The sequence below is a fragment of the Plectropomus leopardus genome, chromosome 21 (assembly GCF_008729295.1).
Source record: "Plectropomus leopardus isolate mb chromosome 21, YSFRI_Pleo_2.0, whole genome shotgun sequence".
NCBI classification, from domain to species: domain Eukaryota; kingdom Metazoa; phylum Chordata; class Actinopteri; order Perciformes; family Serranidae; genus Plectropomus; species Plectropomus leopardus.
Genome location: NC_056483.1, coordinates 7649760 through 7663846, shown reverse-complemented (window position 1 = coordinate 7663846; position 14087 = coordinate 7649760). Strand labels below are relative to the sequence as shown.

Sequence of the window (14087 nt, the reverse complement as noted above, 5' to 3'; positions counted from 1 at the left end):
AGTCACTGTGACCTAAAAAAAACATGTTTTTGGCCACAACTCAAGAATTCAAACGCTTATTATGATTTTGTTTTAAATCACACATTTTATTGTTCTGCAAAAACTCTTTTTTTTGGCCATTACTCACTGTCATAACTGAGGAACACAAGGGGGGCCTTTTGGTAAAATACTAAATTGAAGACACTAATCTGAGGGATCTACTTTGAAACTGTGCTCATAGTATAGATCTTCTGTGCTGCATTTTTAGAGGTACAATCATTCCTCCAAAAAAAAGGAGGGTTCAGTCCATGTTGTGGTTTTGATTTAATTGTTACCTGAGTGTACCCAGAAGTTCTTGGAGATTTTTTGAAGAAAAGCAGCTGTAAAACCATAACTAGATACTGCACTGTAAGGGCTGAGTGAGTGATTTTTTTTTGTAATTTGGGTGAATACAAAAGCGGTTTTGAGTTGTTCCACTTAAGTTTTGCTGAGAGCACCATTGTTTGCTGGGATTACCAGGTTCTTTCAAAGTGTGTATGTGTGTGTGAGGGAGAGAGATTGATGGAGAGCTTCTCCTGACAAATGTTCCCAATGAATCATTGATAATGAACAGAACAAGACATGCTGAATGGTGGAAAAATTACAGCATTTTCTCTCAGGATCTGGAGCCATACTGTTAATCACATTGTCTGTTTAGAATTTGTTCTACTCTAATGAGAGGAGCATTCATCACACAGATTATCAAAGATGTGATTGAGGAGTTTATGTAGCTTTGATTCTAAAATGAGCACTCTTCTAGAAAAAAATGTTTGGCTTCAGCAATAGTTACATCAACTTAATCCGTGTTCACTCTGGTGAGTTGATCTGCTCGGAGCCTGAGAGAGAAGGTCCTCCAGAGTGCTTGGCAGAGTCTGTTGCTACATTGATAAAGCAGCTTTCAGTGGGCACTAAATTAAGCAATCTGACACCCACAGATAGAAAGGCAAAGAAACCGTGGAGGGATGTGACTTTTTTATCCTTTTTCTGCTGAAATTATGCACACCAGACACACCAGCATGCTCGGATGCAACGAAGCGTCCCACCTCCTCCACTTTGCAGTCATGTGTGGCAGTTTCCTGTCAGCGACACTGAGTCAGGTGGGAACCTAGAGAAAAGAGGGGAAAACAAGCAGAAACTGAATGAAAGAAGGGGTACAGACAGCACCTTTATTCTGCGGTTTTACGACCTCCTAAACGTCCTTGAAAGGTTTTGGGTGGAACCAAATTACAGCCCCTCCGGTGTTTGTGAATCAGAGGTGTTGACAGGCATGAGTCCGGCCAACAAGGCAGCTCGACAGAGTCAGGATGAAGGTATGCGGGGGCTTTCAGTCGCCCTGAAAGAAAAGTAGAGAGGGGAAAGATTTTCCTTTCACACAAAAGGCAAGGAACAGCCTTGCAGTGAGCAGCAGCCTTGTCCTGCTGGGGGGTTATTTTAGGTGTCCCTCAGGGGTCTGACCTTGGTGCCCTCTCAAATGCTTGACAAAAGAACGTGAGTTTCCCCTGGATAATAAGAGAATGTGCTGCTTCTGAATCCTGTAGTTGGTGTAAACAAGAGAAATGCAGGTGCATGTGCTCCTTTATAGGGTGACTCATCATGGGCGTTCACAGAGGGACATGCTGGGAAAAAGAGCAGCCATTTATTCAAGGCCCCTATGTTGTGGTCACGGTGCATTTTCAAGCATCCCCTGTTTGCCAGGTTTCCATCGTATATTGAGGAGCTAACAAAGATCCTTTGAAGGATGAAAATAGATGTTTAAGTGATGGAGGAGTGGTATGTGTAGGTGCCTCTTGGATTGGAGTATATAACTGCAGCTGACAGGAAATTTGCCTGGGCTACTTTGTCCGCATGGGTGTGACTAATGACCATTAGGGATTGAGTGAGTGTCAGGAAGTGTTAGTGGGATGGTGAGAATGAGACAGTGAGTGAATAGTTGGCTAGGAGGGCTGCTGCAGATACCAAATAACAAGACTGATGATGCACATAGACAGAGAATTTAATTCTGCAAAGACGGTCTCATCTGTGGGTAACGTAAAACTACTCGCAGGAATTTGCGACCATTTGTGACGAACGGTTGTCAGTAGTGAAATCCCGATCAAGTTGTTTTGCCCCCAGTCCAGATCCGAGTAGTTTGGTATTGAGTAACTGCCGATACTGAGTCCTGATCTGATACTTGTGTTTACCTGGATGATACAGGTGGACATTGCACACTCCAAGTACTTTTTCCCCTTTTTTTCTTTAAACGGACAAAAGAGATTATATAAAGTGATACAAAGACATAAAGTAAAAGTTCAGACAGAGTAGAACATTGAGAAAATGGAATTAAACAAAAACAAAGAAAATGAAAAAGGTATTATAGTAAAAGTAGTAATTTCAATTCTACTTGAAGTGGTATAGCAGCTTAAGTTGAACATTGAAAAAACTCATTGGAGTAGCAGCATTACAATAAAATCTGAATATCTGCCTCTAATCCAGTTCTCCATTTACGACACTTGTGTGACAGTGGATGTAAACATAGGATCGGGTGGGACTTGTGCTCAAAATAACCGATCTCTGTCAATTAAAAAATGTGTTGATCGGGCCCAATACCAATCCCTCAGATCCAAGCTGGACATCCTTAGATGTTAAGGTTGTATTTACGCCTGGTCATCCCATTCTTGTGAATGTGACATCTCAAGACCACCTTTAGGGAATTTCTTTAAATTTGGCATAAAAGTTCACTTGTCTATAACAGCAAACTGATTAGATTATGGTGGTCAAAGGTCAAGGTCACTGTGACCTTGCATCTATCTCATTCTCCTGAATGTGAACATCTTGAGGTAATTTCTTAAAATTGGACACAAGCCTTTAATTGGATTCATTAATGAACTGATTGGAATTTGGTCATCAATAGTCAAGGTTGCTGTGACCTGTCTCATTCTGGTCGAGGAGATGACTCAAAAAGGCCTTGAGGTCAGAGGTCACTGTGACCTCAAAAAGCATGTTTTTGGCCATAACTCAAGAAATCATACGTAATTGTGAAAAAAATAAACATAAACATCTATAGGATAAAGTGATATCCAAAGGGTCAGCTTCACTGTGACATAATAATGTAGAAATTGATCAGATACTGAATTGATTGACAATTAATTGACATCAGTCATGAGTGCCCACCTTGAAACTGTGCTGATTGTTCATATCTTCTGTGCTGCAAGGGGGAAGATGTGTGTGACGCATCCATGTTTTCACAGTCATGAATGTAAACTGTAAATGCAACTTGACTTTTTTGCAGCGGCAAACAACTGCGAGGCAGTAATTCTAGTTCCAATATAACATTGTCTTAAAGTGGATGAATTTAAGTCTGAGTCCATAATTACACCAAGATTTGCAGCTTGGTGTGTAGTCTTCAACATTACTGATTGAAAGTGAGCACTGACTTTTAATTGTTAATTCTTCTTTGTCTCCAAAAACAATTAGCTGCAAATTGCACTCAGCCCTTTATCATGCTTGTTCCGTCTGCTCAGTAAAACTCTTCCAACGTACATCAACATCCATCTCTACGAGCAGATTGGTCTCTTTGCTTCCTGCTTTGCCGATGCTCATTATAAAGTGAATCTGTCAGCTTCCACTTTTGGGTGAATTAGCATCTGAAGTCCCACCACTGGCTTTCTCTTGCTCTCATGAGCACCACTGGTCGGGGGCCCAGAGAGAGCAGGAGGAGGAAGAGCACTGAGAGAAAGACTGGAAAGGAGTGGAAAACGCACTCCGCTGGTTAAACCCAGTGACCTCTGTCTCATAAAAACGAAGCAACACGGAGTAATAGTCGAGGAATCAGCAGTATTTCCTGTCCTAACGCCAAAACAATCTGCATTTCTGCAAGAGCGTGCAACCGCTTTGTAAACTTTGTGTTTGGATGAGTGCTATGAAAACGAAGTTTATTAGTAATTGTCTTTAACCGCTTAATCCTATTAGAGTCATGGGGAGCAGGAGCCTACCCAAGCATGCCCAGCATTAGCCTGAAGGCAGGGAAACAAGTCTGCAGTCCATCACAGGACTCACAGATAAACAGAACATCTCTGCCTGCTCTCATTCATACCTACACGCTATGTAGCATCTCTAATCCACGTGAGTCGGGTAAACCCATGTTAGCAAGCTGAGAACATGTGCTCCTGATCAGATTTAAAGTGTCTCATATTTAGATATATATTATATTATTATATTATACATATAAATATATTTGTCATACTTGTAGGTAGGAATCTGTAGCTCTGAGTACTATACCATAGGCAACTGGACTTGCTTAAGTTTCTTAAAGACATTTCACCTCTCATCCAAATGGCTTCTTCAGTTCTACCAGGCTAATTGGGAGTTACAGGGTTTAAATCCTGTGTTAGACCCCGAGAGAGGTCCACACCCACATGTCATGTTGCCTACGATATAGCACTGAGAGCTACCATGACCTGGATGACTAAAAATCTTCACCGGCTCCTCAGAGAACAAAAGTGTTCTGCTTTGGAGCTGTGAGTGTGTTCTTCCTGGTTAAATTCTGCTGTGGTGCAGGAAGTACTCGTCTCTTACAAGTAAAAGTGACGATATAGCGCTGAAAAACACTCTTCTACAAGTAAAATTTTTACATTTTAGATTTAAGTTAAAGCACAAACATATTAACAGAAAAAAATATTAAAAGTAGTTAAGTATTCCAATAATATTCCCCTATAAAGTGCAGTACCTTACAATTAAGATACTCAAGAAAAGTACCTCCAAATCAGTGTTTCCTACACATTGATTTATTTGTAGTGGTCCTCCAGGATTAAATGCTATATATTGATTTTATAATTTAGAGCTTGAACATCCATTAGGAGCGCTATTGTAAACTGTATACCTTTAGTTATTCATTGACCACACTCTCAGAGCGTAGCAGTTGGAACAGAAAAATGCCAGGCGCAGTGAAAGTGACCCTTAACGATTGATTGTGCTGGGTCTAAAAGTTTGCTAACACTCACTGCAGCAACTGCTCCTCTTGTCCACTGATCTGGTCAGCTCTGACCGAATTGACAGATCAGTAATCGACCCTGTGAGTTTCACGTGTACTGCGTTCAGGGACCAGCAAAACAACCAACCTTAGACAGAATGATTTAAAAAAAATTAAAAGGGACAGACACACACACACACACACACACAAGTTTGAAGCTTGCTGACCCCCACCCCCAAAGGCAACTGCCACACAGAGATTATAATTCTGTGGGGAAACACTGCAAAATTGTACTTAAATGCAGTACTGGAGTAAATGTATGTAATTATGTTCCATCACTGAAATGCAGCACTGAAAAACTGCAAAACCCACCAAGATAAAAGTGATGCTATAAATGTGTTTCAGACAGGTGGTTGCTGAGGCTTTACAAACAGTGCTTATGAACAGCTCTTATGCAGGTTTAGACTGAAATTACTTTCACACCTGTAGTTCAAATCATTTGTTTATTTAAAAAAGTTTAGATTGAGTGTCGTCTTCATGTTTCTTTCGAGAGTCAGTTTCAAGTCCGTACTGACTTGATATATACAAGCTAAGGCACGTGAAAGCCATATAAACAAATAACACAAGATGGACAACTTTTAATGAACACCATCCTGCTGTGTCAGTATCACATGGACCAAACCAAATTCTGGTGACTGACTCAGCTGCCCATGTGTTTATTTTTCTTCTCTTGTGTCACGAAGAGCTCACATGGAAGTAATTGATGATGAGCATTATTAGTCGGGATTGCAGCTAGACCTTAAATGTCAAAAATAAGAAGAGGCGTCTTGTACTGTAATAGAAGGATTGGTTACAGTGTGGTTTCAAGTGTACAGTTTACTCACTTTCAATAAGATATTCCTAAAATACACATACTAGGACACAAGCACAACACAGCCTTGTTTTAGGTAGCGTTGTAACGAATGTCTTTCTTTCATGTTTAAAGCTTCTATTGGGCTTTTAAAATTGAAGCACTGAACCACAAAGACAAAAACCTACTTTTTTAGAGGGTCTTGATCTGGTTCCTTAATCTACACCTAAGTTTGATTAACAGCTTTTATGCCGATATAAATAAGGAGTTGACAGATTATCAGCCTGGCTGATTATTGTAGCCGATATTTGGTATTTTGCCAATTTTCTGTATATGCAATTTATTTTAATAAACACAGATAAAATTAACTAATTAAAAAGTGCAAAGAAAATGCCAGCATGGGAGGAACTTTTACTTAGTACAACCTCAGGGAGCTATTTTTATTTATTCATTTTTAATTTAAAATTTCACTTCACAAAAATTAGATTTTGAAAGTTTCAGTTTGGATTAAACATTTGCTAAAGGAATTTAAACAAAGTTTTGTGTTGTAATTTGTTATATTCCAAATTCTAAATATTGACAGACAGATTTTTATTTTTATTGTAACTGCATATTGTTTTCAAATCTTGGTTATCTGCCTCATTAACTACTAATAATTGGTATCGGTATCAGCCCTGATATCAGTCGATCCCTAATATAAATGACACCGAATAGGTTTTAAAGCATCCTTCAACTGACCTGAGGCAATCAGAAAGAGCACCATAATGCTCATATTGCTGAACGGATCAAAGAAGGACAGAAGTTTTTATATTCAGTTTTAAGCCTTTTTCGAGCTTATTCTGACTCATTTTAATTCAGAAAACGTATTTCTTGTAATGACGCAGCAGATTTCACCTGGGACTCAGCACTCTGTCTCAGGCTCCGTAATCAAGTCTGTCTTTACATTAACACAGAACCATTTTTCACCTGTCACCAGCGTCTCATTTCAGACTCTGGGATAGGGATGATTGTGTATGACTGTGGCCCACTGGTCTGTGTGATGGCTGCTGAGTCATTGCTAATGTGCATCTGTTTCAGGCAGCGAGATCCCCTGCTGCAATGAGAAAAGTCCGCAGGGACAGTGAGTTATGAGGGAGAGGCAGAAGATTAATGGCTTGAATAGTACCAGCCTCTGTGATTTGACTATTGCCTAAGTGAATGAAAAAATATTAGTGTCCCATGTAATCATTCTGTTTGTACAACCCACTAATTTCAAGTGCATGGCAACACATTTTCCTTTCTGACTAACACAGGGTTTATTGATGTTAATTTGGTTGTAAATAATATTGAGTATGTTTTATTAATTATTTGAAACCTGACAAAATTGGCTTAACTTCTTAGAAAAAAAACAAGGAATGAAAGCAATGAGCAACGAAAGAAATGACCCAAAAATGAACAAGAAAATAGTAAAAAATTACAAGAAAATTACCTTAAAATTAGTTACAACAACAACAAAACAAAACAAAAAAAAGAAAAATTAAATAATAATAAAAAAATCAATAAGGCAAACAAGCACTTGGAAAATGTGCTTAAAAGTGAATATAATTCTGTAACATAATTATTTAGGTAATTATGATCATTATAATATAGGTTATCCCTAGCTTTTTTCTTTTTTTTTTTTTTTTTTTTTACAATTTATGGCACATTTCCTACCTAAACTGCTCATTGCCATTTTTCCACTATTTTGTTTTAAAGAAACTGCACCAATTTGCTCAGAGTTAAAAGGTTTATATATTGTGAAAGGCATCTGAAAAAAGGCACAAGGAAAATGTCTTCGCTCCAGGTTTTAAAGGGTTAAAGTTTATCTGTAGTGACTCATATATCAATATGCATTTACAACATTAAGGTGATTTGGTTTAGTGCCATGCTACACTTTTGTTTTGTTCCTCACACTTTGTTTTCGTGTCTCCCCAGGGGTCTCTTACTCATACGTGCAGGGGCAGGCAGGAGATGAGGACGCCGCAGTGGACGTGAGGCTGTACAGTCACCGGTGGAGGAGATGGCTTCCCCCAAAACCTCGTAACATGGACAGTAACAGGGCCAGTCAGGAGCAGGACCAGGATCCTGAGCAAGAGGAGCCAGAGGGCTTTCCAGGCCTGCTGTCTGCAGAGGAAACAGACAACAGCTCCCAGATAGAGGTGGGTGCTGATTCACACAGAGGTCATAACAGAGATAACTATGTGTCCTTTTGTGTTTTCAAAATGAAAAAAATAATTTAAAAAAATCTGTGGCTCGGGGGGAGTGGTCGAAATTCTGGGAGAGTTGTGAAACAGAAAACTTGAGGTTTGGAGTTCAATGGAAAACTATGGTAAGTGTATCATGCATGTTTTTTTTTTTGTTTTTTTTTAGTTTGACTCATACACGTGACTCAAAGTTTTGTGCTGCTGTTGCACTGATTTCAACTGTTTATTTAATTTGCAAGTTCCCCAAATTTATGGAGGTGCCTAAATCACCTGAGCACTCCCTTTTATTGTGTAATTTGGCAGCAATAAAAGTCCGACGTACGCATGCTTTTCCCACACAGGTGTTTTCACACATTACGCCTCTGCTCAGGGCTGCGTGGGAATGTACAGACTGCGGCTTGTGTGACATGTCTCTGATCTTGTGATTAGTTTTGCTGCACCTGTTTGGGTGGGACAGGTTGTGTCATATTCTTGTCATTGAAAGTTTATGACTCTTAAATTGTGTTCACATCAAATTCATGTTTACCATGGATCCTTACAAACTCTTAAAAGGCATTGAATTCGTCAATCTAAAAATCAGGCCTTAATTGGTATTAAAATGGCTTAAATTAATCTTCCATAAGTCTTAAAATGCTCAGACATGGAAAGTATAATTATATTAATCCTTTTTTTCTGATGTTAAATTGTAAAATCTCTAAGTGGTAACATCTGTTTTTCTGAAATAATTTAATAATTTCCTCCTCTTAAACTCATGATGGGAATCCAAGCAGTCAATCTCGCGTGCAGAATGAAAAACACAAAATCAACATGAAAATCAGACAGAAGTGCCAGACATTCTCCTCTTAGGTTGGTAAACCTAAAACATACTTTTATGATAATATAATATATTTATTGTCTGCCATGTGTTTCACTCAAAATGTTTGTTGTGTAGTTTCTTTTCTTCAATTTTATTTATTATAAAAATTAGTCTCAAAAAAAGTCTTAAATCTAACTTGCCATAAACTGCAGGGACCCTGAAATTCCTAGTTGGAATTATGACTCTGCTCTGATTTATCGACTTCTTACTTAATGATACAGAAGTATTTGTAAGTCAGAATCACTCTCGTAATAGAAGAAGCTTTGTCCGCATGGCGTTTCGTCTATTTATATTAGCTTTTAGCTAATAGCTTTTTCTGCCACTGTTACCTCGATTTTTGCAGCTTCTTCTTGGATGCTGCTGCTCCTACCTGGTCACTACCTTTTCACATTGTATGTAGTGGTCATTAAATAACGAAACTTTGAGTTTTGTCCAATAAGGAACCCAAAGCATGGGTATCTGATGAACTGGTAATGAGACTTAACAATCAACCAATTTTCTCCAGAGTTACATACAGCACCTTTAAGTCCTGACCTCACCTACATGCTGTTATGGGCTCAGGGCTACACACTATTGTCCAAAGGTTGCAGCTCATCAATTTCCCAACTAAAATACAGTCAGACAGCAGAGTCTCTGCAGATAAATACACTGCCATACCCTTCATAAGTGGGTCATAAGTGATGACTAAGAGGAATTACTTTTGCATAAGTCTATGCATTGTTTTTTTAGGAATATCATGCGTTGCATATCTTTGAGTTAAGTTCTTTTAGTGTTTAATTGTCTGTCATTTGGTTATTCATCAAATTACGGAAAGCATTTGAGTTATCGTGTTCCGTAGCCACAGTAAGATCAATGAGGTCTTCTGACGAAGGCTCACTGGCTGCCCCGAAATGGAGGCTTAAACCCAAAGGGGACAGTGCTTCCCATAGTTATAAAAAACACAGTCAGCTGATGGTTTTAATAAGCTGTTAAAAACTTGCCTGTTGTGCTGTAATGGGTGTTCGCCTTCTTTGTTTATTGTTTTTATTGTTTTGTCTGTTTGACCTCTATATTTGCCATCTGTGTACTTTTGATTGTTTGGACTGACTCTAGACTCTAGTTTCAAAAGGCACTTTATAGATAAAGTTTAATTACTTACAAAGTCATGCAGCAATAATTATGGTAGTAGAGTGTTGTGAATACAAAGTCCACTGAAAAAAATTAAGCATTCCTTGTAATATAATGCTGTTAAATGCAAAGCTTTATTTTGATTTACAAATAGAAGTAAATATGGTTTCCTGAAAAAGGCCAATGAATGACGTCGATAATCGCTTTAGTCAAAGTTTGCCTTCTTCCCACTGAATGAATTCAGACGTTATTGTGCCTCTGTTGAGGTCAGTGCAGCTTCGCACAGTAAACCCTCCTGTCGAGTAAAGAAGCCAACTAATATAAAGAGAATGAATCGATAAAGTCCTCTGTCGAGAGCCGACCCAAAAATACTCTTTGGTTGCTTCCCTGGAGCAATTATAAATCTCCCTGGAATAGTGGATGTTTAGTAATGAAAAAGAAGACCAGGAGGGGTCTTTGAGGATTAATATTTTATATCAAATTAAGCTCAGCCCTCAGGTGTTCGTCTACCTTCTTCGTGTGGTTGGATCCTCTTAAACTTGACCTCGGAGAGACCAGAACAGGAAATTAACGTGGCCTCCCACAGTTCCAAGGGTTTAGTGGAGCTGCTGGAGATTAATAGCCGGGTTCATCTTGTGTTTGTGTCTATGTAAATGAAAGGCATCGCCCGTGTCCCCTTGTTATGGCGCCTCGGCCATGCGCACAAACTCGAGGTGTTCAGTCATAATGCTGGCAGCCGCCTGGGCTCAGACAGCTCGTTAAGTTTTCCTGTGGCTTCTAATCATCTCAGGTTCACAGCCTGGCGTCTCTCAGCGAGGAGGGAGGAGGCTTTGATCGTCAGCTGTAATCATTCATACACTCTTGTACTCACACACACACACACACACACACACACATTTATGCTGGGACACAACTGACACACTCATTGTTTTCGCTCTCCGAGGCTCATTTGTTGTTGCTGAATGGAAAAACAGTCCGTGGCACAAACACCCCATCATTCCTACTGTCATTACTCGTCACACACACACGCACACACACACACACCTGCATCCAACTCCTTGTTGACATGAGAAAAGCGTTCATATTCGGAGGACAGAGCAGCACACACTGTGTTGAAATCTTCCGCTCAGCAGCGAGCTGAATGGATTTAAAGACTGTCTTATTTGATCAGATGAGGGACTGTGTGTCCACGGAAAGAAAAAATCTACTCTTAAGGCTTTTGCACACTAAGTCTGTATCTTTAACTCCATTTCACTTCACTTTTGAATCCATCATCCTGGGGCGAGGGGATATAGCTTAAAATATTATCACGCTTAAAAAGTTTCATATTGAATCGACAGTTATCTACCAAAAAAAGTCACATCATTATTTCTTCTGAGGTTAAAGGCTGATTTTTCCTCCTGAGTTGAAGTTAAAGAAACCATACTGTTAACTGTAGTTTAAACTATTATTCAACTTTTCCCAAACAGTAGACCATTTTACAAATCTGAGGTAGATTAAAAACAGCTATATTAACATAACATTGTTATTCAAGAAAACAATAAAATAGACATAGAAATTTCAATTCTGCTCTACAGCATGGCAGACTCTTTGGACTGACAGTTTAAGACTATTGTAGATGTTTTAGCTGACAGTCTAGACCGAAAATAAATAGACAAAACAAAACATCTTGGTGGTCAGTACTTTCTGTGCAAGCTTTACATCCTCGGTTCATAATTTCTGCAGTTTGTCAATCAAAACAATAACAAAGCACTCTGATGACGTCTTAAAGTAGCATTTAAAAGTCTCTCTGATGTGACCGATGCCGAAATCATGATTAAATGCACGAACGATATATTCATGTTACTTGTAGTCACATTAAGTCATATCATCATATGAAGCAGTGGGTCAGTTAGTCAGAATTAACTTCCTAACTCACCATTAGCTTTAGATGAGTAAACTTTACAGTGACTGTAGCCAACGTTATGTGGCAAATTCAATCACAGTGCAACGTTATCCGTGGTAAAAACAGATCATGCTAAAAACACTGCCCCCCTCTACAGGCACATGGATGGTTTATTTATATGGAGGATTTATCGAACATGTATAACATCAGTATCAAGGAAAATTATAACAAGATATTTATTGTTATCCGATTTTGTTACCGTTGGACAGAGCCAGGTTAGCTGTTTTCCCCTGTTTCCAGTCTTTATGCTAAATGTGAACTGATATAACTAATATTTACTGTACAGACATGAGAGTGGTATTAATTTTCTTATTTAACTCTTAACAAAGTATGTTTGGCAAATCTGTTAAAATAAGGAAAACATAACTTGTTTTAATTTCAATAAATCAGGTTTCTCCTTTAATAGAACTTAGGAAATCTCTCCATCTGCTTCATTGTTTCTGCTTCGAGGTCAGTCTGTGTTTGGGTTAACTGGTGCCATAAAGCGAGTTTCCAACAATAGATTCATCTCACCTTGACATGCAGGTTTATAACAGTGGCTTTAACAGCAGACTGTCTGACGCCCTGAATGACTGTGTGACTCACTTTGTTAGCTATCAGATTAAACAGCCTCTCAGCTTCAGGTCACTGTAAGGTAGGAAGAGTTGGAACAAACTGTGGGAACGAGTCGCTATCACTGAATTCAAGCCAGATCTCATCACTGTTTTATTCAGGTTTGGCTGCTGCTAGTGCAGACATGCTGTCAGTGATGGCTTGTGGTTAAGCAGTTGTATTTTTATATTTTGGTATTCTATCATCCAAAGTGCTGGTTCACAGCAGTTTTTTAACCTGTTTTTAGGTCCCAAACATTTCATAAACCCAGCTGTTAGGGTGTCATGTGTGACTCGGAGAAGACTTAAAAGAGATAAGTCTGAGACGTTTTCACATCTAAAGACTAAAGCAGGTACACATGCACTGTGCGATTTTAGGCTGTCCCATCGTGAAAGAAGCTTGGCTATGGTCATGGCTCTGAAACAATAGTGTTATGTTGCACAGTAAGAGGGGTGTAAGGATGGCTGTTGTCATGGTCTTGCGATCAAAGACAGCCTGGGGTAATATTCTGACAGTGTCAGAAATTTGGGAAAACTATTGCACTGTGTGACTGCTTTTACAACCTATGTCTACTAACCAACTAATAGAAATGTAGCATGAAATGAGGCACCGATCAGCACCACTCTACAGGTCATCATATTTAGACAGCTTTTTGTTCGACATCATTATAATCCACAAAGATAAAATGTATTTGGTTATAAACTTGACATTTTGGATTTTGTCCCTGCAACTTGTTACCACCCTATTCTAGTGAGAGAAGACCATGGGGATGAGCGGCAATTTCTCACTAAAATAAGTGTCGTTGGTTGACCAGAACCATGCCAATTTAAACACGAGTACTTTTAGTTTTTTTAATAAAGGAGTGCATGTTTAAATACATGGGATTTATAGTTCTGTTTTTTTCCCATGGTATCAAATTGGGTAACTTCTTTGTATATTACCTTGCATTTTAAATTGTGTTTGCTTATCTTTAGATTGTTGAGATGGTGGATAAAATTATCGGTACACTGATATAATCCTGACTCATACAGCCACTATGCACTGTTTTGGCTTCTGATAAACCCTAAAACTCACAGCTGAATCACTCAAACTGGACTTCTTAGATTATAGTTGAACTTTTTCAAGAAGTGCTATTTTGGTCTCAGTCTAAGGGATCACCTGAAAGCCCTGTCTGCATACCAAGCGAGCCTCCACAGGGTCCTGACCTCAAGTTGGAGAAACTAGAGGTTGCTTACAGCTGTCAGGTGGCCCCATTTTAAGTCCTATCTTTATGAGGAGCATAAACAAACCACACAAATACACACACGGCAGCCATCTGGAAGATAAATTGTACAGACAACTTCCTTTTTTAAATCCTGTATCATATTGCAGCACCAAAACAGAAATCCAGATACACATAACTCCTCTCGGTCCCTCTGAATTAATGTGTACGTTTGATGGTTTCATGTTAACGCCTGGTTGTTCATATCTACCGTAAAGTTCAGCCTCTCCTGAGAATTTAGCCGATGTCAGACATGTCAGGTTGCCAATAAAAGCAGACATTGTATTGG

The 14087-nt window shown here is 39.0% G+C and overlaps 1 protein-coding gene across 1 annotated transcript in view; it reads left to right on the top strand.

Annotated features, from left to right (window-relative positions):
• The window catches only part of plxdc2b (plexin domain containing 2b), a 101601-nt gene that overhangs the window by 36063 nt on the left and 51451 nt on the right, over nt 1-14087 (top strand). The window contains exon 2 of the mRNA XM_042510878.1: nt 7770-7993. Within this exon, the coding sequence (XP_042366812.1) occupies nt 7770-7993 (224 nt within the window). The remainder of the gene's footprint in view (nt 1-7769; nt 7994-14087) is intronic.